This window comes from Acomys minous (genome assembly GCF_964271855.1).
Source record: "Acomys minous genome assembly, chromosome: 16".
In the NCBI taxonomy this organism is placed as follows: Eukaryota; Metazoa; Chordata; class Mammalia; order Rodentia; family Muridae; genus Acomys; species Acomys minous.
Window position 1 is genome coordinate 74,432,613 of NC_140498.1, and position 23,074 is coordinate 74,455,686.

At 50.9% G+C, this 23,074-nt stretch overlaps 2 protein-coding genes across 5 annotated transcripts in view; one reads left to right on the forward strand and one right to left on the reverse strand.

Annotated features, from left to right (window-relative positions):
• The first annotated feature begins 45 nt into the window (after window positions 1–45).
• BUD23 (BUD23 rRNA methyltransferase and ribosome maturation factor) lies at window positions 46–12,642 on the forward strand. 3 transcript variants are annotated; one of them, XM_084764663.1, is made up of 12 exons: window positions 46–186; window positions 278–315; window positions 3,000–3,095; window positions 3,190–3,272; window positions 3,482–3,578; window positions 5,886–5,982; window positions 7,231–7,281; window positions 8,018–8,103; window positions 9,080–9,125; window positions 9,380–9,438; window positions 11,894–11,983; window positions 12,103–12,642. In XM_084764663.1, exons 1-12 carry the CDS (start codon window positions 139–141, stop codon window positions 12,155–12,157), a joined length of 846 nt encoding a protein of 281 aa, XP_084620789.1. In that variant the 5' UTR covers window positions 46–138; the 3' UTR covers window positions 12,158–12,642. The 3 variants fall into 3 exon arrangements, with proteins under 3 accessions (XP_084620789.1, XP_084620790.1, XP_084620791.1); XM_084764664.1 differs by having other exon boundaries at window positions 113–186; window positions 278–340; XM_084764665.1 differs by lacking the exon at window positions 46–186 and adding an exon at window positions 1,503–1,583 and having other exon boundaries at window positions 284–315.
• Window positions 12,643–14,629: 1,987 nt separating this feature from the next.
• STX1A (syntaxin 1A) overlaps window positions 14,630–23,074 on the reverse strand; it is a 29,733-nt gene continuing 21,288 nt past the window's right edge. Inside the window, exons 8-10 of one of the 2 annotated variants that reach the window (XM_084764655.1) lie at window positions 20,870–21,007; window positions 16,613–16,723; window positions 14,630–15,955 (exon numbers count right to left, since the gene is read on the reverse strand). In XM_084764655.1, the coding sequence (XP_084620781.1) occupies window positions 15,878–15,955; window positions 16,613–16,723; window positions 20,870–21,007 (327 nt within the window). In that variant the 3' untranslated portion in view covers window positions 14,630–15,877. Of the gene's footprint in view, window positions 15,956–16,612; window positions 16,807–20,869; window positions 21,008–23,074 lie in introns of both variants that reach the window. The other variant, XR_014775916.1, reaches the window with a different exon arrangement.

The following is a 23,074-nucleotide window of genomic DNA, read 5'->3' on the forward strand; positions in this document are numbered from 1 at the left end:
GCCCCCGCCTTATAGCCAATCAAATAAAAGGAAAAGCGGGGACAATTTAGAGCCACTGCTAGGATGCGGTCGCAGGTTGGTGACGTCAAGACATCGCGCTTGGACTAGCCGGCACCAGCGTGCCGCGGTACCCTAGAGATGGCGTCTCGTAGCCGGAGACCCGAACACAGCGGACCGCCAGAGCTGGTGAGAGCGCCGTCATGTCTTGGTCTTTTTCTAGAATGACTACTTTTGGATTCTTCCCTTCTTATCCCACGTATTCTTTTCTTCCCAACAGTTTTATGATCAGAATGAAGCCCGGAAATACGTTCGCAAGTGAGGAGGGCATGGCTGTTGAGCGGTATTGGTGGGTCGGGATTGGCAAATCGCCTCGATTCTGGGCGTCGCTTGGAAAACATGTAAAATTGAGGAGTTGGGGGAAAGGAGGGACCTGAGTAAATGCCGTTCTGTCACCGGTAAAGTGAACTTTAAACCATTGAATTCCTGGAGAGATCTTGGTACTCCAGTACCAGTGTGGTACACACATTCATTCATCTCCAGTTTACACTAGGTCGCTTGACAGTGTGTTTTGGTTAGAGGATACAAGTAGGGTACTGTCATGTCGTGTAAGTGCTTTGTCAGTGAGCCACACCTCCAGGCCGTCACTTGGGGATTCTGGGCAGACGTTTTAGCTTTGGGCCACACCCCTAGCAGTTCACTGAAAGATTCTGAAAAGCACTCTACCATTAAGCTACACCCCCAGAAAGGAATCAGTATTATTAGGAAGGAGGACGTACTCATTATAGGCTTATTGTGATCCTTTTAAAATACATGGTTGCACTGAATTGTCATGGCAACCATTGACATAAATAATGCCTAAATCCTCTACATGATAATTTATTTGGTTTTGTTGGCTTGAAACATGGCCTTATATAACCTCGGATGGTCTTGATTTTGCCATGTATCGGAGGTGACTGAATTTCTGACCCACCTATCTCCACCTTACAAGGGGTAAAATTACAGGCACGGTCCAGCATGTACAACTCTATGGAAACTATTATGTGTGATGATTTACTATGGATTTTGGAATCATCAGGTGTGGCTCTTATGTCCAATATGGCAGCCAGTAGCTAGCTATTAAGATTTTGTGAATTTGAATGACCTAATGTGAAGAAATTGAAACACACACACACACACACACACACACACACACACAAACCACATCTCACAATTTTATGTTGAGTACATTTTGAAATGATACTTTGAGTATATTGGCCTGAAAATAATTATTTAATATATGTGGTTAAAGAAATTGATTATGGTTTTCCCTTTTGTTTTGTTTTGTTTTTCAAGACAGGCTTTCTCTTTGTAGCCTTGGCTGTCCTGGATTTTATTTGTAGACCAGATTGGCCTTGAACTCATAAGAGATCCTCCTAACTCTTGCCTCCCAAGTGCTAGGATTAAGGCGTGTCCCGCTACCACCTGCCCAGCTTTTTTCTTTCTTTCTTTCTTTTTTTTTTTAGATAAGGTCATGTTATGTAGCCCAGTCAGGCCTGACCTGTAGTGACTCACCTGCTTCAGCTGTCTGCACACTGAGATTACAGGCATGCACTGCTGTGTTCTTCTGTTTACTTCCCCGCCCCCCCCACCTCCTTTTTGACACAGTCTCACTATATAGCCCTGGCTGGCCTCGAACTCACAGAGATATACTTGCCTCTGCTTCCCAGGTTCTGGTTCTGTGGAGGTCTGGACCACACCTGGGGCCTGCCTTATATTATACTCCTCAGGGCCACCAATACTGTAAGGTTTCGTTTTCTGGTTACTGGGGATGGAATGTATGGCCTGGCACACACATTTTACCACTGAGGTGAATCTTTCTGGGTTTTTTTGGCGGTGCTGGAGATTGAATTTAGGGCCTCTTGTATGTTAGGCAAGTACTCTACCACTGAGCCACAGCTCTAACCCTTGTTCATTGGTGGATGATCTTTGTATATGGGAGTTTGGCAGGTGACTTTTTTTTTTAATTTTATTTTTATTGCTGTTTTGTCTGTATGTCTATGTGAGGGTATTAGACCCTGGAGTTACAAACAATTGTGAGCTGCCATGTGGGTGCTGGGAATTGAACTCAGGTCCTCTGGAAGACCAGTCAATGCTCTTAACCAGTGAGCCATCTCTCCAGCCCAATGGCAGATGACTCTTGGAGAGTATACATTCCTAAGGAATAAGACACAAAAGTCTAGTGGAGTTGTAGATACTCACTGACTGGTCCTTTGTTGAGTGGTTTGCTCTCTTTATCGGCTAGGCAACTAGTGCACTTAAAATTGGTGCACAAGGGCTGGAGAGATGGCACAGTGGTTAAGAGCACTGAATGCTCTTCCAGAGGACCTGGGTTCAATTCCCAGCACCCGGTTGGCAGTTCACACCTATCTATAACTTCAAGATCTGACCCTCTCACACAGATATGCATGCAAAACACAAAAAGCACATAACAAAATTATATATATATATGTATATATAGTTTAATAAAATATTTGTACAATAAAATGACATACTACTTTTGGAACTACTTTTTTGATGTTGTTTGGAGGCAGGGTCTTGCCCAGGTTGGCCCTAAATTCTTAGCCTTGTCTCAGCCTTTTGAGTACTGGAATTTTGTGGGAGTGTCCATGCCTATCACGGGACTAAGTTTAATAAGTGCATTTGAGTTTGTTGATTTCCGGTTAGAATTGTAAGTTTAAAATGTTGATCGAGGGCTGGGGAGATAGCTCAGGGCCTTATCCCCAAGCTTCTTGCCTGAGTTTAATACCTAGAACGTGTGTTGGAAGAAACGAACCAAATTGAGCAAGTTGGCCTCTGACTGCCACACACACACACACACACAGTAAATGAAATAAATTTAAAAAGTGTTAGAAAAAGTACCCCTACCTCACGATTCCTTTTCTCACTCTCCTGACTTCTTTGGTTTAGGAGAAATACAACCTAGAATTCTGTAACCATTCTGGTGTTTTCCTACTTCCCAGCTCACGGATGATTGACATCCAGACCAAGATGACCGAGCGAGCGTTGGAGCTCCTCAGTTTGCCGGAGGGTCAGCCCTCTTACCTGCTGGACATAGGGTGAGGTTCTGGGGCCCCAGGTCCAATTATCTGTGTTAGGATGGAGTGCCCCTGCTCTTCAGCCTTCTGAGCCCCTGTGCGTTGTTTCTTCCAGCTGTGGTTCGGGATTGAGTGGGGATTACATCTCAGATGAGGGACACTATTGGGTGGGCATCGACATCAGCCCTGCCATGTTAGGTAAGCGTACCCTGTCCTGTACCAAGGTGACTATCCTCTTGAATATGAAGTGGCTAAATGGGATGTTGGGTTGTTTGAGATAAGGTCTTCCTGTATTGCCCAGGCCAGTCCCCAGTTTGGGATACTCCTGCCTTGGCCTCCCTCTTGCCAGAGTCAAGGGCTGGCCCACCACACCAGCTATGCCCACACTTTCTTTTCCTCCAATGTAGATGCCGCCTTGGACCGAGACACAGAAGGAGACCTGCTGCTAGGGGACATGGGCCAGGGAATCCCTTTCAGACCAGGCTCTTTTGATGGCTGCATCAGGTGAGGGTCTTCACTTTTGTTTGTTTGTTTTTCAAGACAGGGTTTCTCTGTGTAGCCTTGGCTGTCGTGGACTCACTTTGTAGATCATGCTGGCCTTGAATTCCCAGCAGTCCACTTGCCACTGTCTCCCCAGTGCTGGGATTAAAGGCATGTGCCACCACGCCTGGCTAGGCTCTCCTACTTATAATTTCATAGACTAGTGTTTCCTAAACCCAGCTGAATAGCAGTCATTATATGGTATTGTAAAAGTTATGTGTTTTGGGCCTGTGAGCTGGCCCGGTGATTACAGATGCTCGGTACCAAGCCTGACGAACCAGAGCCTGAACACACATGGTGGTGAGAAAGAAGATTCTTGAAAATCTTTATCTGTATCCCATACACGAACCAGGATACGCGCATAGTAAATAAGTGTAATTAAACAAACGTATACATTCTGAGACTTTGAGATTTATAAGGACAAAATCTGCTAAAAAGAATAGTTGTGCCAGGTGTGGCGCACACGCCTTTAATCCTTGCACTCAGGAGGCAGAGGCACGTGGATCAATGTCAGTTCGAGGCCAGCCTGGTCTACAAAGTGAATCCAGGACAGCCAAGGCTACACAGAGAAACCCTGTCTTGAAAAACAAACAAAAACAAAAGCAAGCAAACAAACAAAAGGATGCTTGTGTGTGCACATTGTTGTATGTGTTGGTACAGACAGCCGGAGGCAAGAGAGCACCTCAAGTTCAGTCCTCAGACACTGTCCACCTTTTGTTTCAGACAAGCTCTCACTGGAAAGAGACCTTTTATTTTATGTGAGTGTTGGCCTGAGTATATGTGTCCTGGTCCCTATGGTGGCTCAAGGACAGTGGCCAAGCCCCTGGCACTGGAGATGCTTGCCAGCTATTGTACGGGTGCTGGGAACTGAACTTGTGTCCTGCGGGAGTAGCAAGTGTTCCTAATCACGGAACCATCTCCAGCCCCTGAACTTTAATAACCGGCTTTGGAGTATTGGAATTACTATTAGAAATATGAAATATGGGAGGCTGGAGACTTGGCTCCGAGGCGAAGAGCACTGGCTAGTCTTCCAGAGGTCCTGAGTTCAATTCCCAGCAACCACATGGTGGCATCTGGTGCTCTCTTTCTGGTGTACATGCAGGCAGAACACTGTGTTTATAATAAATAAATCTTTAAAAAAAAAAAAAAGAAATATCAACTGTTGCTGTGCACTCCTGTAATCCCAGCACTCAGGAGGCAAAGACAGGCAGATCTCTGTGTTTGAGGCCAGCCTGGTCTACAAAGCAAGTCCTAGACAGCTAAGGCTACATAGAGAAACCCTGTCTCAAAAAAATAAAAAATAAAAATAAAAAGCCAGGCGGTGGTAGCAGATGCTTTTAATCTCAGCACTTGGGTGGCAGAGGCAGGTGGATCACTGAGTTCAAGGCCAGCCTGGTCTACAGAACAAGTCCAGGACAGCCAAGGCTACACAGAGAAACCCTGTCTCAAAAAAAAAAAAAAAAAAAAAAAAAAAAAAAAAACACCAGAAAAAGGAGAAGTTCAAGCTCATCCTCTGCACCATGACAGCCTGGCTCAAAGTTAATAATGTTTAATAAATATGAAGCGGCCAGATGTGGGGGTGGGGAGGAAGAAAGACATACGAAGCTTCTGGCGTGTGGAGTTGTATGTCAGAGAGAGAGAGAGAGAGAGAGAAAGAGGCTTTGTTTTTAAAGACAGGATCTCGCTATGTAGCCCTATCTGACCTGAACTCCCTGTGTGGACTCACAGCGATCCACCTGCATCTCCCTCCTGAGTGCTGGAACTAAAGGTGTCCGCCCCCTGGCTGGAGTGTCGGTTTTGCTTTGTGGTGTTGGAGATCATACTGAAGGCCTTGCTCGTGCCAGGCCAGTAGTGTGGCATTCTGTGGCTGGGTGTGCAAAGCAGTGAGTAGGGGTGGGCCAGAAGTGAAGAGGGCAGCTGCAGAAGGTTTGAGATCTGGGGGATTTTAAGTGCCTGAATAGATACAGCAGAAGAGTGTCAGGGGCGGTGAGTGGCTGGTGTAAGTGCCGTTTGGTAGGTTTCCTTTGATTGGTGGAAGAGAATGAGGGGGCAGTAACAGTCTTGGCACCAGGAGACAGGCAGAGTCATTGGCTGAGAAGACATTTTCCTGGAATCAATGAAGGAAGTGAAAGCTGCCCTGACTGGTTGTGTGTTGCAAAGACGTGACCAAGAGTGGACTGTCCTCTGCAGGGTGGGAGCTATAGGCCGCCGATTATGGTGGCTAATGGCGGAGGCCTTTGGGGAGGACTGACTGAGTCCCTTCCTTTCCAGCATCTCTGCCGTGCAGTGGCTCTGCAATGCAAACAAGAAGTCGGACGTCCCTGCCAGGCGCCTCTACCACTTCTTCTCTTCTCTGTACTCTGTCCTTGTGAGTATAAGCTCTCCTCTTATGCATGTCTGTCTGTCTGTCTGTCTGTCATTTCTCCTTCATGCATTGCAAGTTGGAGGATGAAGTTGACGGGGTCCCATGAGAGGAAGGCTGCTAAGACAGGAACACATAATCTGTTGAGACTCAGCTAGGATGTGGTGGTATAGACCTGGAATCCTAACACTTGGAGGCAGGGACCAGAGAGTTGGGAGTTCAAGGCCAGCTTTGACTACACAGGAAGTTCAGAGTCAACCAGAGATGCTGTAAAAATGCGAAAGAAAAAAGCCCAGGTGCAAAGTGCCGACACGTGGTCAAGCACAGGGGCGCCATGGTTAACATCGGAGACACTTAGTTGAGTGAGGACGGAGACATCATGTCTGACACACAGGAGCCACCTGCCAGAGTGCCCGTGTCCTCTGCAGCTCCCTTCACTGCCTTCTTTTTTAATTTAAAAAAATCAGAGTCAGGTGGTGGTGGCGCACGCCTTTAATCCTAGCACTTGGGAGGCAGAAGCAGGTGAATCTCTGAGTTTGAGGCCAGCCTGCTCTACAGAGTGAGGCCAAGACAGCCAGGGCTACACAGAGAAACCCTGTCTCCACAAAAACCCTGAAAACTGAAAAAAACGAAAACAAAGGCATTGAGACATACACCTTTTTCCTTTTTTGTCTTACTTTGTTATATTACACATCTGAATGTTTTGTCTGCGTGTATGTGTGTGTACCACATCCATGCTTGCAGGGGTCAGAAGAAGGCACATCATGTCCTGGGTCTGGGGTCACAGACAGCTGTGAGCTGCCACATGAGTGCTGGGGATGGGCATCAGCTCCTTCAGAGGAGCAGCCAGTGCGCCCCACCCGTGAGCCAACACATTTAATCCCAGCACTTAGCGGGTCATTTTTGTTCCTGTGTCTTGTTTTGAGACAGGGACTTACTATTCAGACCAGGCTGGGCTTGAGCATGTGGCAATCCTCCTGCCTCTGCCTCCCAAAGGCTTAGGTTACAGGCATGCACCACCTGGCCCCAATTTTTTTCTTTCTACCACCAAACGACAACTATAAGTTAGATGCCAGCTTTACCAGCGAGTGCCCCACAAGTTCAGGAGTCTCTTTGTTCATGTTGGTACTTTGAGCCGTAAGAGTGGTGCCTTGCCTGTGACGGGAGCTCCACAAAGCTTTAGTGAGGGAGGGAGTGCTGCGGTCATGAGTCCACAGGGCACTTACACATTCGTGGCATCTCTGTTGCTTACAGGTCCGTGGGGCCCGCGCCGTCCTGCAGCTATACCCAGAGAACTCGGAGCAGGTGAGCAGGCGGCTAGAGCCGCAGGGAGGGGACAGTGTAGAACAGTTCTCTCTGTGCAGCTGCCTTCTTGCCACAGGGCGCCATGAGGGAGCAAGGAACTCATGCTGCCTGGTGGGGAGAAAAAAGGGAACGAGCACCCTAGTGGTAGCTCTGTGACACCAGGTGGCTCTCTGAGAGGGGCTGTCTCTGTAGGGGAGGCTGATCTTCTGCTGATACATGAGGTGGTGGGGACGCTGGAAGTGTGGCTCAGTGGCCGCGTGCTCATCTAGCGTTCATGAGGACCTGGCCCCCATCCCCAACACTGAGAGAGAAAAGTGAAAACAGCGTGATGTCAGGAAATGCTGCGATATTACTCAGTTCCAGAATGCAGCAGGTAGAGGGGGGGCAGGCGAGAGGACGGCCTCAGCAGTTCTGCCCTGTTAGGCCTATGACGATGACAGTGACGGTTCCGCAGCAAAAGAAGGGAGTCTGGTCTTGTTGGCGTCACTCGTTTCCTGAGAGCCTGGAGATGGGTGCCTGGAGCAGAACAGCTTTGCTCTGATCCTCCCTCAGGGTGGGGCCGCCGAGACCAGGTGCTGCTCACATGCTGCCTCCATGGCTTTCCCTGCCTCTGAGTCGGAACTGTCTGGCTAGAATATGTTTTAGATTCTGACCACCGAGGGCTGAGGACATCTCTCGCTTCTGTCCCTCCTGCCCCCTCACCCACTCCACCCATTCCCCTGCCCCCTCTCCTCAGCTGGAGCTGATCACGGTCCAGGCCACGAGGGCAGGCTTCACTGGCGGCGTGGTAGTGGACTTCCCCAACAGCGCCAAGGCAAAGAAGTAAGTGCTGGGCGTGGGGCCGATGGCAAACATGAGGGCCTGGATTCCCCTTTCCAGCACCCATGTGGGACCAGGCGTGCTGGGTGGTGGTGTATGTCCTTAATCCCAGCACTCGGGAGGCAGAGGCAGGCAGATCGCTGTGAGTTCGAGGCCAGCCTGGTCTACAGAGTGAGTTCCAGCATAGCCAGGGCTACACAGCATAGCCTGTCTCAAAAAGCAAAAACAATGGCTGGAGAGATGGCTCAGTGGTTAAGAGCACTGGCTGCCTTCCAGTGCTCTTGAGTTCAATTCCCAGCACCCACATGGCAGCTCACGACTGTCTATCACTGTAGTCCTATAGGATCTAGTGTCCTGTTCTGGTGTTCAGCTGTAAATGCAGACAAAACATCCATATACATGAAATAAAATTAAAACAAACAAACAAACAGGAAGAAGCCGGGCATGGTGGTGCTTTCTTGTAGCCCCGGCGCTGGGTAGATGGAGATAGGCAGATCTCTGTAGAGTCACTGGCTAGCCAGCCTAACTACCAGGCTAGTAAGAGACCCTATCAAAAAAATGAGCTGGGCAGTGTCTTGAGGAGTGACAGTAGAGGCTGACCTCTGACTTCCATGTGTATGTACATACACAGGGCTGGGACCAAGGGCTGCAGTAGACAGAGGAATGTTGGGTAGGTGGGCAGAGTCACCAAAGATGCAGAGCAGGGGCTGGTGGAGAGATGGCTCAGAGGTTAAGAGCACTGACTGCTCTTCCAGAGGTCCTGAGTTCAATTCCCAGCAACCACATGGTGGCTCACAACCACCTACAATGTGATCTGATGCCCTCTTCAGGTCTACAGGTGTACATGCAGGCAGAGTACTGTGTACATAATAAATAAAGCTTTAAAAAAGTATTAAAAAAAAAAAAAAGATCAGGGCAGAGACTCCTCTCCCTGCTGGGCCTTGTGAGGCAGGCTTCGGGTTGCTCTCTCTCATTTCAGGTTCTACCTCTGTCTGTTTTCTGGGCCTTCCACCTCCCTGCCAAAGGTAAGAGTCTTGGGCTCCAAGCCGTGCCTTGTTTTCCCAACACAAGAGCATGCAGGGAGGGCTGTGGTGGTCAGGGTTCCCCAGTCCCCTGCACACAGAACCCCACTGTCTGAGACTATTGCAGGTCCTAGGAAGGAACGCCCACTCCTGTAGCCTCGCTTTCAGGCCTGCTGGGCTTACTCTGGCCTGGATGTGGGTGTTTCTATGTTGGGGCAGTGAGCTCCAGGGTAACTGAAGAGTTTTGTCCCCTACAGGGGCTGACTGAAAGTCAGGATGCGGACCAGGCCACCGAATCCACTTTCACCAGTGAGCGGTAAGGACCACATGTGCCTCTTGGGCTGTGTCTGCCTCCTCCTAAGGCCAGGCACTGGGGCAGCCACAGTGCCGTAGCTCCTTCTTGACAGGAGCTTGGCAGGGTCCTCCTGTCCACCACGCCACCACCCCTCAGCCACTTTGACCTAGGGCCTGGGCCTCAGCCTTCCCTGGCTCCTGCATCCTCATCTCCTCACAGATGGGAGCGGCCACTCAAGTCATTCAACACAGCCCAGCTTACAGACCCAGTGTGAGGACAAGGGCCCTAAGAGACATGGGATGCCTTGTCCTTCCTCTGCAAAGCCGAGTAGAGACATCTAGAAGAGTCCCAAAGCTCAGTGGAGAACGAGCAGGGGAGCTGAGAGGCCCAGGCTCCCACGACACAGCAAGCTCCTTTACCCTCTGAGCCATGTCACCTGCCCTGGTTTCTGTTTCACTGTGAGAAGAAGCAGGTTTCACATGGCATTTCCCCATCGCTCCCGGCGCCTGTGGTCACTTCCCCTTCCCTTTCCACCTCCATGACTTTTTCTTGCCTTTGTGTAGTGGGACTTCTCGGACCCACCAGTGTTTTAAATAAGACACGAGATTTATTAATGTTTAAAGCTTAGGCCTTTTGCCCCAGGCAGTGGTGGCACACGCCTTTAATCCCAGCACTCAGGAGGCAGAGGCAGGCGGATCGCTGTGAGTTCAAGGTCAGTCTGGGCTACAAAGCGAGTCCAGGACAGCCAGGGCTACACGGAGAAACAACTCTGTCTCGAAAAGCAAAAAAACAAAACAAAACAAAACAAAAAAAACCTTAGGCCTTTTGCTGGGCAGACTCCCAGCCACGTCATCTAACTTTACCCTGACTGTTAAGCCCATGGCCACCACGTGACTAGTTCCTTCTCTCTGCAGAGTCCTTCCTGTGTCCCTGGCCAATCTCTTGCCTTTGCTTTCTTCCTCCCAGAGTCCTCTCTCCTGGAAGTTCCACCCTCCACTTCCTGCTTAGCTATCGGCCATCAGCTCTTAATTAATGAGGGAGGACGAATGTTTACAGACTATGAGACCAGTGACCATAGAAATAGCAATGCCTGGATCCAGCTAGTACTGAGCTCTCTGCCAGTTTAGCAGCCAACTGTCGAATATACAGACATACTTTATACAATGTGCCCCAACATTTAGTAGCTCCCATTTTGTGTCCATTTACACTCTGTCCCTACAGTGTTCCTTGTAATCTTTGGAAGGATTTCCATGTCTGCAGTAACCTCTGACTGCACCTGGCCCCTGACCCTTGTCCCCTCACGGTCCTTTTTTAGCTCACTCTCCATTGAGCTTTGGGATTCTTCTAGATGCCTCTTTTCAGCTCTGCAAAGGAAGGACAAGGCATCCAGCCCTGTCTATGCATCTTAGGGTCGCTCAGCATCACACGAGTCTCATATGAGGAAATGCTTGTCAGCCCCGCCTCTGCTCTTCTGGGCTATTCCAGCCCTCTTCCCGTTTTTCTTCACTCCACTCCCTCCCTCCCTTTCTTCCTTGTCTTCTTCCTGGCAGCTGGGGCCTGCCAGATCCTTGTCACAAGGCATCTTTCCACCCCCTGCAGTGTGCATGGCAGTGTGTCACTGTGCTGCTGAAACTGACCTCACTGATGTCTGTTATTCACCTGCCCACTAAGATGCCAGGCTCCTTCCTGGCTTCCAGACCAACATGGGTACCCTTCCCGTCCTCCCATGGCTCCCTTCCAGCCTCAAATGGCCTGCCTTCTTGTCCAGTGGCCTGAGTGGCTGCACACATCCCAGATGCTGGGTAACTTTTGGGCCCCTGCTCTGGCCCTGCATGGTCAGGGTCCAGCAAGGCTAGGCCATGGCTCTTGCCTGCACCCAGGGGCCTCAGTCTATATCGAAGCAGCCGGCAGCTCTGCTTCAAGCTAGTCTCCATCACTTCATCCTGGCAGCCAAAGGAAATGAGGCCGTGGGTGGGAGAGCAAGCTCCCTCTCTTCCCTGGCCTCTTGTCCATTGGGCTGTGGGGATCACGTTCCTCCTCAGCCAGGGCTGGAGGCCAAGATCAGCCTGTGAGGGGCATCTTCGTCAGGACTGCTATAAGCGGGCAGCCTTGTTTTCCGGCCTCAGACATTGACAGAAGCTGGAGTTGGGCAGCGGGTGGAGGTGGGCAGATGACACGGGCTTCTGCTAGGCTCACTGAATCCCAGTCCCGATGGGGACCTTAAGTGGCAGTATTGGATTGTGCAGGTACCATGGCTGCCCTTGGACACTACCAGGCTCTTGAGTTTCTCCTTCCTGGAGTTTACCCTGAGCAAGGTGTGTGCCAGGGCCATCTACCCAGTGATACCTTGCAGAGGCAGGGACTACACCCAGAAGTCCTGTTGTGGAGGTGTCCCGAGTGGAGATTACAAAACGGGAGAAGGGGCCCCAGGGCTGCTCCGTGCACACCTTAGTCATCCTCTGCTGTCTCTGGCCAGGGCTCCACACAAGAAGGCGCGGCGGGACCTGGTGAAGAAGAGCCGGGAGTGGGTCCTCGAGAAGAAGGAGCGGCGCAGGCGCCAGGGCAAGTGAGTACCAGCTGGGCGTGGACGGCAGGCAGGGAGGGTGATGCTGTGGCCGCCAAGAAGTCATCTGCACCTGAGGTGCTAGAGCTCTTCACTCTCCTGGGTCTGTTCTCCGTCTGCAGGGAAGTCAGACCTGACACCCAGTACACCGGCCGCAAGCGCAAGCCCCGCTTCTGAGGGCGCTGCATCTAATCAAGTGGCGAGCCCGGCCAACCGCACCTGCATCCAGTCCTGCAGATGGCCCTGGGCGCCCACACCTGCATCCAGTCCTGCAGACGGCCTTGGCCGCCCACACCTGCATCCAGTCCTGCAGACAGCCCTGGCTACCCACTCTGTTCGGAGGTTGGAAGCTGTCCAACCCAGGACTTGCCTCTGAGGAATTTTCTAGATTGAACTGTTTACCTCAGCAGCAAGCAACATAGTACTTTTAAAAAGCTCAGAAGCTCTCTCAAAATATTTTTTCACTAAAAAGAGTTCCGGGGAATGTGGGTTTGGCAGCCCAGATCCTGTATTCCCAACACCCTCCCCAGAGGCTGAGATAAGATGGAAAGTTCCAGGCCAGTCTGGGCTACACAGCAAAAACCTGTTAAAAAGCCAAAAAGAAAAAAATTTCTAAGGATGTTTTATTTTGTCCTAAATTCATTAAATTACTTTCTAAGTAACTGGTTGTGGCTCTAGGGTTCCTCTGTTGGGGACCACTGCACGGCTCCCAGGAAGGAACTGGAATGGACAAAGCATTCTGGTGACTTGCTAAGGGCACAGGTGGGTCCTTGAATGGGGACTCACCTTGCATGTCACGTTGTCCTGCAGAGTTGGGGATGGGAGTTTGAGGTATCTACTGCCTCAGGCCTCGGCCCCTTACCTCAGGTGGGAGCTGTTCAACAGCTTAGCACTTGGGGGCCTCAGGCTGTGGGGTGTGGGGTGTCCACCAGGCTATTTGATGGTTATGTTCTGTGAACCCTAAAAGGGAGACTGCACCTCAACATGGCATAGCAGGGAGGGCAAGAGGTGTAAGGCCCTGGAGTGGCACCTCCCTAGGACCAGATCTGAGACCTTGGCTCCCTGGCATGACAATTCCTCCCATGCAAATGAGGCCTGAAGATTCCCAGAGCCCGCCCCCTCCCCCCAAAAAAAAGATTCCCAGAGCCCATGTGAAGCCAGATATGGTCAGAATTCTCTGGAACTCATGGGTCAGCTATACACAGTGAACAAAAGACCTTGACTGCCTCAAGGCAGACTGTGAGGCCCAAAGCCTTGTCCTTGGCTCTCCTCACACATGTACACATGCTCAGGCACACAAGTGCCCGCCCCCCCTTTGTTTAAGGGGCTGGAGAAGGGATGGCTCAGTGGTCAAGAGCATGTACTGCTCTTCCAGAGGGCCTGAGCTTGGTTTCTTTACATTAGATTTATTTTTTATTATATATACAGTATTCTGCCTGTGTGTACATGTACACAAAAGAGGGAATCAGATCACATTATAGATGGTTGTGAGCCACCATGAGGTTGCTGGGAATTGGATTCAGGACCTCTGGAAGAGCAGCTAGTGCTCTTAACCACTGAGCCATCTCTCCAGCTCCCTTGAGCTTGATTTCTATAACCCACATTGGGAGCACAAAACCACCTATAATTCCAGGTCCAGAGGATCTACACCCTCTTCTGACCTCCACAGAACTGTACCCACATGACAGACAGACAGAAACAGCCAGTCATGGTGGTGCTCCCGTTTAATCCAAGCACCCGAGAACCAGAGCAAGCGGATCTCTTGTGAATTTGAAGTCAGCCTGGTCTACCCTGTAAGTTCCAAAACAGCCAGGGTTTCCTAATGAGACCCTGTCTTTTTTTCTTTCTGGTTTTTGTTTTTGTTTTTGAGACAGGGTTTCTCTGTGTAGCCTTGGCTGTCCTAGACTCACTGTGTAGACCAGGCTGGCCTCGAACTCACAGTGATCTACCTGCCTCTGCCTCCCAAGTGCTGGCATTAAAGGCGGGCAATATCCTGTCTTAAAACTTAAAAACAAGGCTGGGCATGGTGGCACACGCCTTTAATCCCAGCACTCGGGAGGCAGAGGCAGGCGGATTGCTGTGAGTTCAAGGCCAGCCTGGTCTACAAAGGGAGTCCAGAACAGCCAAGACTATACAGAGAAACCCTGTCTCCAAAAAAAAAACAACAAACAAAAAAACAAAAAAACAAACAAAAAAACCCAAACCAAAAAAAAAACCTTAAAAACAAGATCTGGGAGCTGGAGAGATGACGCAGCGTTTAAAAGCATTTGTTGCTTGTGCAGAGGAGAAACTGGAGCTGGTTTCTGGCACCCAACGCTGGGGTTAAAAACCATCTATAAATCCAGTTGTAGAGGATCCGACCCACTCTCCCAACCTCTGAGGGCCCCTGGTACACCTGTAAAATATGAAAGATAATGGAGCCATGCCTTGGATGAGCAAAGGCTCTGCTGTCCCCTAGGTAAGAGTAGGGTTCTGGGCTTGTCTCAGAAAAATCCAATGTTACCCGCTGACTACCCAGAGGCAACTGAAGGCCTGTGTGTTTGGGGGAGGGTGGGATCCTCCAAATCTGAGCCTCTTCCCCTTTGGTACCTACATGGTTGATCCCATATCCCCTACACTGCAGATGGAAAGAAAGTTCCAGAAGCTCACTACAGATACAAATGTTTATTCTACATAAAAATCTCACAAAATGGGCAGCTGGTTGTACCAAGACCTTTGGTGAAGGGGTGGAGGGAAGTGGCCGTGAGAGAAGGCAGCACGGACGGTGGTCACAGTCACTGGGCAGGAGCAAAGCTGAGGAAAAGGGGGCACACAGACACGGCCCCAACTCCCGCTGCATGCACTTGCATGCACACTCCTTGCCTGTGGACGAGAAAGGGGTCCTGGGGCAGGGGGTACATTTTTTGACTCTGAGAAACCCCAAGATGGCAGGGGAGAGAAGTGGGGAGCTCCCTCCCCAGCTGGCTACTGAATACTGCATCCAGTACACCCGACACCATGTGGCACATCAATGGGAGACAGAGCAGGGTGAGACTGCAGGCCCAAAGTGACACCTGGCTTTTCAGAGCATAAGGAAAGCAGGGAACCACTGTCCCCAACATGCAACTCTGGCCACGACTTAACATGCCTGTTAGAGACTGGGCAGAGGCCTACAGCCTGTTCCATCCCTCCAGCCCAAAGCAAGGCTAGAGATGGCACCACCAAGCTTCTTGCAACGAATGGGTCACTAGACTCAGGCCCAGCCCAGGGACATGACTCCCAGGGCTATGGTAAGGGCAGCTGAGGCCAGAGACACTGTCAGGCTTTGCCCGAAGTGGGAGTACTGGGTGCTCCTAACACACCAGCAGCCATGGCACCCTGAGCCTCCTGGCAGTGGGCAGCTAAGAAAGACTCAGTGCTGAGCTATCCCTTGGGATACCCCTCCCCTAACCTGAAAAGCAGCACCATGTGACCAACTGGTCCCCACCCTCCAGATGCCTTGGCATGGCAGGGAGAGCTGGAGAAGCCAGAGGGCCGGGCAGGTGAGGGCAAGGTTGGGGTCCAGAAAGGAGCCTGAGTCCCAAGGGAAGGGTGGAGCCCAGGCCTGAAAGGCGGACCTGGCCAGGGCCCGAGTCTTGCCCACACTGACCTGTTCCCAGCCCCTCCGGCTAGTCCCAATCCTGCTCCCCTCTGCCTCCTGTACAGACACACACTGTCACAAGATCATGCACACGACAGGGCTTGGGGCAGGGTGGTGGGAACGGGAGCCTCATGGCAGAGAAGGAGCAGTGTGGGATGGGAGGGAAAGGGCTCCCAGCCAAAAGGCAGGAGTTAAGGGAGGGCAACCCAGCTAGGCGCAGCAGCCAGGGGCCTCCTCAAGGAGACCCATCCAGAATGGAGCGGTGGGCGGGATGGTTTCTATCCAAAGATGCCTCCGATGGTGGAGGCGATGACGATGCCCAGAATCACACAGCAAATGATGATCATGATCTTCTTCTGCAGGGAGACAAAGGGCAGGGCCTCAGAAGAGCAATCGGGGTACAGCAAGGGGAAAACTAGAATGAGGCCTCATGCTGGCACTGAATAGTATAGTGTGTGCCTAGAATCCCCCAGTGAGGGGCTGGAGTGTGGCTCAGTGGTAGAGCACCTGCCTAGAACCCCCCAAGGAGGGGCTGGGGTGTGGCTCAGAGGTAGAGCACCTGCCTAGAATCCCCCAGTGAGGGGCTGGGTGTGGCTCAGTGGTAGAGCACCTGCCTAGAACCCCCCAGGGAGGGGCTGGGGTGTGGTTCAGTGATAGAGCATCTGCCTAGAATCCCCCAGTGAGGGGCTGGGGTGTGGCTCAGTGGTAGAGCACCTGCCTAGAATCCCCCAGTGAGGGGCTGGGGTGTGGTTCAGTGATAGAGCATCTGCCTAGAATCCCCCAGTGAGGGGCTGGAGCGTGGCTCACCGATACAGCTTTTGTCTAGCACGTGCTGGATTCTGGGTTCCATTTGACATATGGGGAGGGGGAATGATGACCTAATTGTACTATTGATGGATAAGGGTAGGCTATGGTTGGAGTTTCTGAAAACGGGACAGAGGCAGGTGGGGGAGTTGTGTCCCACAGTCTGGGTGCTCTCCGGGGCACAGACATGGGCAGAACTGGCTACTAACCCTGCGCGCCTTGCTCTGGTACTTGACGGCCTTCTTGGTGTCAGACACAGCCCTCTCCACGTAGTCCACGGCGTGCTCCACGTTGTACTCGATCCTGTCAATCATCTCCCCCTGCAGGACCAGGGGTACCCAAGGTCCAGGCCTCCCTCCTCACAACCAGAAGGGAGCTCAAGGTAGGGATTCGGGAAAGCACCCTGAAATAAGAGAGACGGAAGAGAAGTGTGAGGAGGGCACGTAGCTCCTCACCTGTGCCACCAGGCCCGGCACCCGGCCTGGGCATCTTGAGCACAAGACGTGCCAGGAGCAGCTCCCACCTTTCCCAAACAGCAGCCATTCTGGGGTGGAACTGGCCATGCAGTCTCAGGCAAGGGTGAGGACCATGCAGAGGGCGGTCAGCTGTGGCCCTTGAAAGTGGGCAATGCCAGGCAAAGGGAGGGAGGGCAGGAATGGGTGAACTGCAGTCTGAGCCTGCCCTGGCCAAGGCTTACCAGGTGAGCATGGGCAAACCTCTACTCAGGCAGGCCGAGAGTGGTGGCTCACGCCTTTAGTCCCAGCAATTGGGAGGCAGAGGCAGGCGGATCATTATAAGAGTTCGAGGCCAGCCTGGTCTACAAAGCGAATCCAGGACAGCCAAGGCTACACAGAGAAACCCTGTCTCGATAATACAACAATAAAAACCCTCTACTCTTTCCTTAGGGTATAGTTTCACGAAGCGCATGTCCGCTGTCTTCAAACATCGCGACCCTCTGGCCACCCCACAGTCCTCTTTGGGTCCTATGTTCTTCATCTGACCATGACACTGCCCCACAAGACTTAGAGCAGTGCTGGGGTCTCAGTCTAAGTCTGATACCTTCTCCTCAACGCCTTCAGGCCAGGGCACAGGTGCGCAGACCTCCCACTGCTTAAGGTTGTGTGACACTTACTTAGCCTTAGCATCCCCAGTCTAGCCAAACATGGTTTGTGAGCCTAGCATTGAGGAGGCTGAGGCAAGAGGATCAGGAGTTCAAGGCTAGCCTGGGCTACACAACGAGACACTTTCTTACAAAAGTAAAGAAATAACAAAGCACACAACAACAACGCCCTCCCCCCAAAGACCACAACCAAACCAAACAGCGACAATAAAAACATTTCAACAAAGCCAAGTGTGGTGACACAGCTAAAATTCTAGCACTGAGGAGGCTGAGACAGGTCAGGAGTCCCAAGTCTAGCTTGGGCTAAACAGCAAGACTGTCTCACAAAGGCAAAAGAACAAAACTCAAGTCAGCAGCAAAATCCACAGCAACAAAGCCGGACATGGCGACTCGCCCCTGCAATCCCAGCACTCAGATGGCTAAGGGACGAAGATTGCCAGAGGTTTGAAGGCAGCCAAGGCCCTAGAGGAAGATGCTGTCTCAAAACAAAAGCAAAGAAAGGGCTGGAGATGGAGCTCGGCTGCTATCGTGGTTGCTCAAGAAACCCCGTAGCTGACCTCCAGCACCGTGTCAATTGAATATAGCGACACAAGCTACATTGGGAAGCAGAGGCCAGAGGAGGAGGAGTTCAAGGTGCAGGAGGTGAGAAGGCTCAGGGGAGAAAGCCAATTGCCCGCCGCCAAACCTGAGATCAACGCTTGGCTCCAATGATAGGAAGAGAACTGACTCCTGCAACAGCAAACGGACAGAGACACAGACAAAGGGACAGACAGACACACACACACACACTCACAAATATAAAAAAGGATTTTTGGTTTTGTTTTTTATTTATTTATTAATTTGATTTTTCGAGACAGGGTCTCTCTGTGTTAGCCTTGGCTGTCCTGGACTCGCTTTGTAGACCAGGCTGGCCACGAACTCACACTGATCCACCTGCCTCTGCCTCCCAAGTGCTGGGATTAAAGGCATGCGCCACCACACCTGGCCCTTGTTTTTTTTTTTTTTTAAATAAAAATGTTCAAGGTTAGACTGGAGAGATGGCTCAGTCATTCCAAGCACTTGTGGTTCTTGCAGAGGACACTGGTTCAATTCCCAGCACCGACATGGCAGATGACAACCACCTATATATAACTCCAGTCCCAGGAGATGAGACACCCTCTTCTGGCTTCCATAAGCCCCAGGCACAAAGTCCACAGACATGTATGCAGTCAAAACACATTAAAATAGTAAAAAAGTAAATAAATTAAAAATTTTTTAAAGTTCAAAGTTGGACTAAAGAGATGGCTCAGCGGTTAAGAGCTTTTTCTGTGCTGTCTGCTCTTTTACAGGTCCTGAGTTCAATTCCAAGTACCACATGGTGCCTCGTAACCATTTATAAAGGGATCTGATGCCCTCCTCTGGCAGGCAGGTGTACGTACAGACAGATTAGTCATACATTAATATATATATGCATAACACACACATACACACACACACACAAATTAAAACAAAACAAAAAGTTCAAGGTTATCTTAAGCTACATATCAAGTTCAAGGCTCGCATGGTATATGAGATCTTGTCTCCAAAACAAAATATACTCGATAAGAGCCAAGTAAAAAATAAAATAAAACAAAACAAAAAAGAAAGTAAGCCAGGTAGTGGTGACACACACCTTTAATCCCAGCACTTGGGAGGCAGAGGCAGGCGGATCATTATGAGTTTGAGGCCAGCCTGGTCTACAAAGCAAGTCCAGGACAGCCAAGCCTACACAGAGAAACCCTGTCTCAAAAAACAAAAACAAAGCCAGGCAGTGGTAGCACACGCCTTTAATCCCAGCACTCAGGAGGCAGAGGCTGGTGGATCACTGTGAGTTCGAGGCCAGCCTGGTTTACACAGTGAGTCCAGCCCAGCCACGGCTACACAGAGAAACCCTGTCTCGAAAAACCAAACAAACAAACAACAAAACCCAAGCAAATAAATGCACAGCCTCATTCATATTCAGCAAGAGCAGTTACTTCATCTGTCTCCACCTTTGGATTGGCCTTGGCCACTCCTTGTGTCCCACACACGTCCTTTCTCCCCAAGTGTAGCCTCTTGCTGAGCCCTTGGCACTGCTGGTCCCTGAGCTGGGTGCTGCTTCTCACTGCTCCTGGGAGCCACTCTAGCTGGCCCCTCTCCACCACACGTGTGTGTCTGTGAGGGGCAGAGGAAGGCTTGACTGAATATGTGTCATGACGTGACAACGGTCTTTAATGCCAGCATTCAGGAAGCAGAAGCAATCAGATCTTATGAGTGCAAGGCTAACTTGGTCTACATAGCCAGATGCTGTCTCAAAAAATAAAAATAAAAACAGAAACACAAAACTTGCAATGGAAGTCAGGTATTGGGGCTGAAATTCAGGCACCTCAGTTTGGATCCCCTGGCGCCCATGTAAAAAGTAAGGCTTAGTGGCAGGTGCTTGTAACCCCACTTCTGGGGAGCTGGAAACAAGAGGATTTGAGACTCCCTGGCCTCAAATGCCTGGTCTATCTGATTTGGTGACTTCCAGATTCAGAGAGTGGCCCTGCCTTAGAGAAATACAGACCATATACATGCATACAGCACACGCGCGCGCGCGCACACACACACACACACACACACACACACATACAATCTCAAGATTTTGGGGTTTTTTCTTTTTTGGATGCTTCTTTTTCAAGACAGGGCTTCTCTGTGTAGCCTTGGCTGTCCTGGGCTCACTTTGTAGACCAGGCTAGCCTCGAACTCACAGAGATCTGCCTGCCTCCGCCTCCCTGAAGTGCTGGGATTACAGGCATGCACCACCTGACCCGGCTCACAATCTCAAGTTCTAATTTTATGATTTTGTGTTACGTTGCCTGTGGCTCACAGGCTACAGGCTAAGCACGCCTACCTAGAACTCTCCCAGGACCAGTGGCGAATACTCCATTTGTTCTCTACAGACGTTGGGCTACCCTATCTCACCCGACTGCCATTCACTCTTATTGGCACTGCTCAACTGCCCTGTCCATTGCTATGTCTTCTGCTTCTAGCAAGGCAGCCAGCCCATGAGGGGTCGGGGAAGGGGACCCACCCTGACATAGTTCATGAAGCCAGGAGAGGGCTGGGGTGAGGGGCAGGGCCATGCAGGACCTGGGGGGACACCAAGCAGAGCCATGCAAACAGGATCCCCGGAGGCCCTGACAACAGTCTGTGGTTACCTTAAAAACACTCTGTCCCTCCCGGGCAGGGCAGCGTGTTGGATGGAAAGCGAAGGGGTTAGTGTGGCCCTGGATGCTGCTGGGGGGGGGGGGGAGGAGGAGGGGCCGGAGGACACAAGATGGGGATGAGGAAGAGGTCACTCACTCACCTGGCTCTCCACCAGCATAGCCATGTCCATGAACATATCGTGCAGCTCCCGGATGCTGTTCTCCAGCTTGATGATCTCACTGTGTCTGGTCTCGATCTCACTGAGGGCCTGCTTCGAGATGCTGGAGTCCATGATGATCTGGAGGAGAGAGCAGTGCGACCCCGACGCTGACAAGCGTGGCAGTTTGGACTGGGAGGGTGAGGGAGGATGTCATTTGTTTGTTTGTTTGTTTGTTTTTAAAATTTGTCTGGATATATATATATATATATATATATATATATATATATATATATATATATATATATATATATGCATGCACTTGAGTGCGGTGCCTGAGAAGGCCAGAAGAGGGTGTTGGAGCCACTGGAGCTGGAGTTACAGGTGGTTATGAGCTGTCGGGCATGGGCGTTGGGACCCAAACTCATGTTTTCCAGAAGAGCTGCAAGGACTCTTTTTTGTTATTGTTGTTGTTTTTGTTTTTCAAGACAGGGTTTCTCTGTGTAGCCTCTGCTGTCCTGGACTCGCTTTGTAGACCAGGCTGGCCTCGAACTCACAGCGATCCTGCCTGCCTCTGCCTCCCGAGTGCTGGGAATAAAGGGGTGCACCACCGCGCCCAGCCGAGCTGCCAAGGACTCTTAACCTCCTTATGTCCTTTTGACATAACCTAGAATCACCTGAGAAGAGAGGATTGTCTAAATCGGCTTAGCTAGAGACACGCCTAGGAAGGACTGCCTTAATTATCAATGGCAACTGATGTGAGAGAAGATCCAGCCCACAGTGGGTAGCACCATCCCCTACACAGAAGATCCTGGACCATGTTAAGAGAACGCTAGCTGGGCACTGAGCATGCAAATGTTCATTCTCTCTCTGCTCTTGACTCCGGCGTGACTAGCTGCTTCAAGCTCCCATGAACTAAAACATGACCCCTCTTCACTGAGTTGCTTTTTGCCGGGGCTTCTTGTCACAGAAACAGAAACGGAACTAGAACAGGGCCAAGGAGGAAGCAGCTGGGATGAGTAGAGGTTTCCCAGAGGCAGCAGCCACAGCCTTTCCAACCTCCTGTTTGGCTCCGCTGCTAATTAGTTTCTGTGTGACTCAATTCCTGCCTGAAATAAGGAGCTGACGACACTCCCCCACACAGTTAGTGCTCACCAAGTGACTGTTTTATTATGGCAGGCGTGGTGGCGCACACCTTTAATCCCAGAATTCAGAGGCATAAGCAGGCAAATCTCTGTAAATTCCAAACCAGCCAGGCCTCCACAAAGAGTTCCAGGATAGCCAGGGCTACACAGTAAGACGCTGTTGGAAAAAAAAAAAAAACAACTTTTTTTTTTTCAAGACAGGGTTTCTCCGTGCAGCTCTGGCTGTCCTAGAACTTGCTCTGTTGACCAGGCTGGCCTTGAACTCAACAGAGATCCACCTGCTTCTGCCTCCTGTGTGCTGGGATTAAAGGCGTGCGCCACCATACCTCACTGTTTTTTGTTTGTTTGTCTTATTATGTATACAGGGATCTGGCTGTATATACACATGCATGCCAGAAGAGGGCGTCAGATCACATTATAGATGGTTGTGAGCCACCATGTGGTTGCTGGGAAATTGAACTCAGAACCTCTGGAGGAGCAGTCAGTGCCCTTAACCTCGGAGCCATCTCTCCAGCCCCTACCTCACTGGTTTCTTATAAATGTTTTTACACCTGTTTTAATTTACTCGCATATGTGGGAGTTGATGCACACCACAGCCTGCTTGTAGTCAGAGGACAACTTGAGGGGGCCAGTTCTCTCCTTCCACTGTGCGGTTCATGGGGATCAAACCCAGGTCGCAAGGCTTTAGTTCGCAGCAGGCTCCTTTCCCCTCTCAGCCATCTTGTCGGCCCTGCCTCTGTGAGCTGGTCTTTCTCACCGAACTAGAAATGCACCTTTTTGGTTAGGCTGGCTGGCCAGCGAGCTCTCAACTCTGGCCTGGGACGACCCCCCTCATAGCTGGAGTTACAGAAACTCACGGTTTGTCTTCAGGCAGGACCTCATCCAGCCCAGCCTCCAGTATGCTGTGTAGCCAAGGATGACAGCCACCTCATCCCCCGCCCTCCCTCCACCTGCCTGGCTACACTGGTACCCTGGCTGGCCTTGAGCTGGAGGCGATACTCTTTCTTCAGCCCCCCATGTGCTGGGCTTACAGCTGTGAGACGCCATGCCTGGCTTGGATACC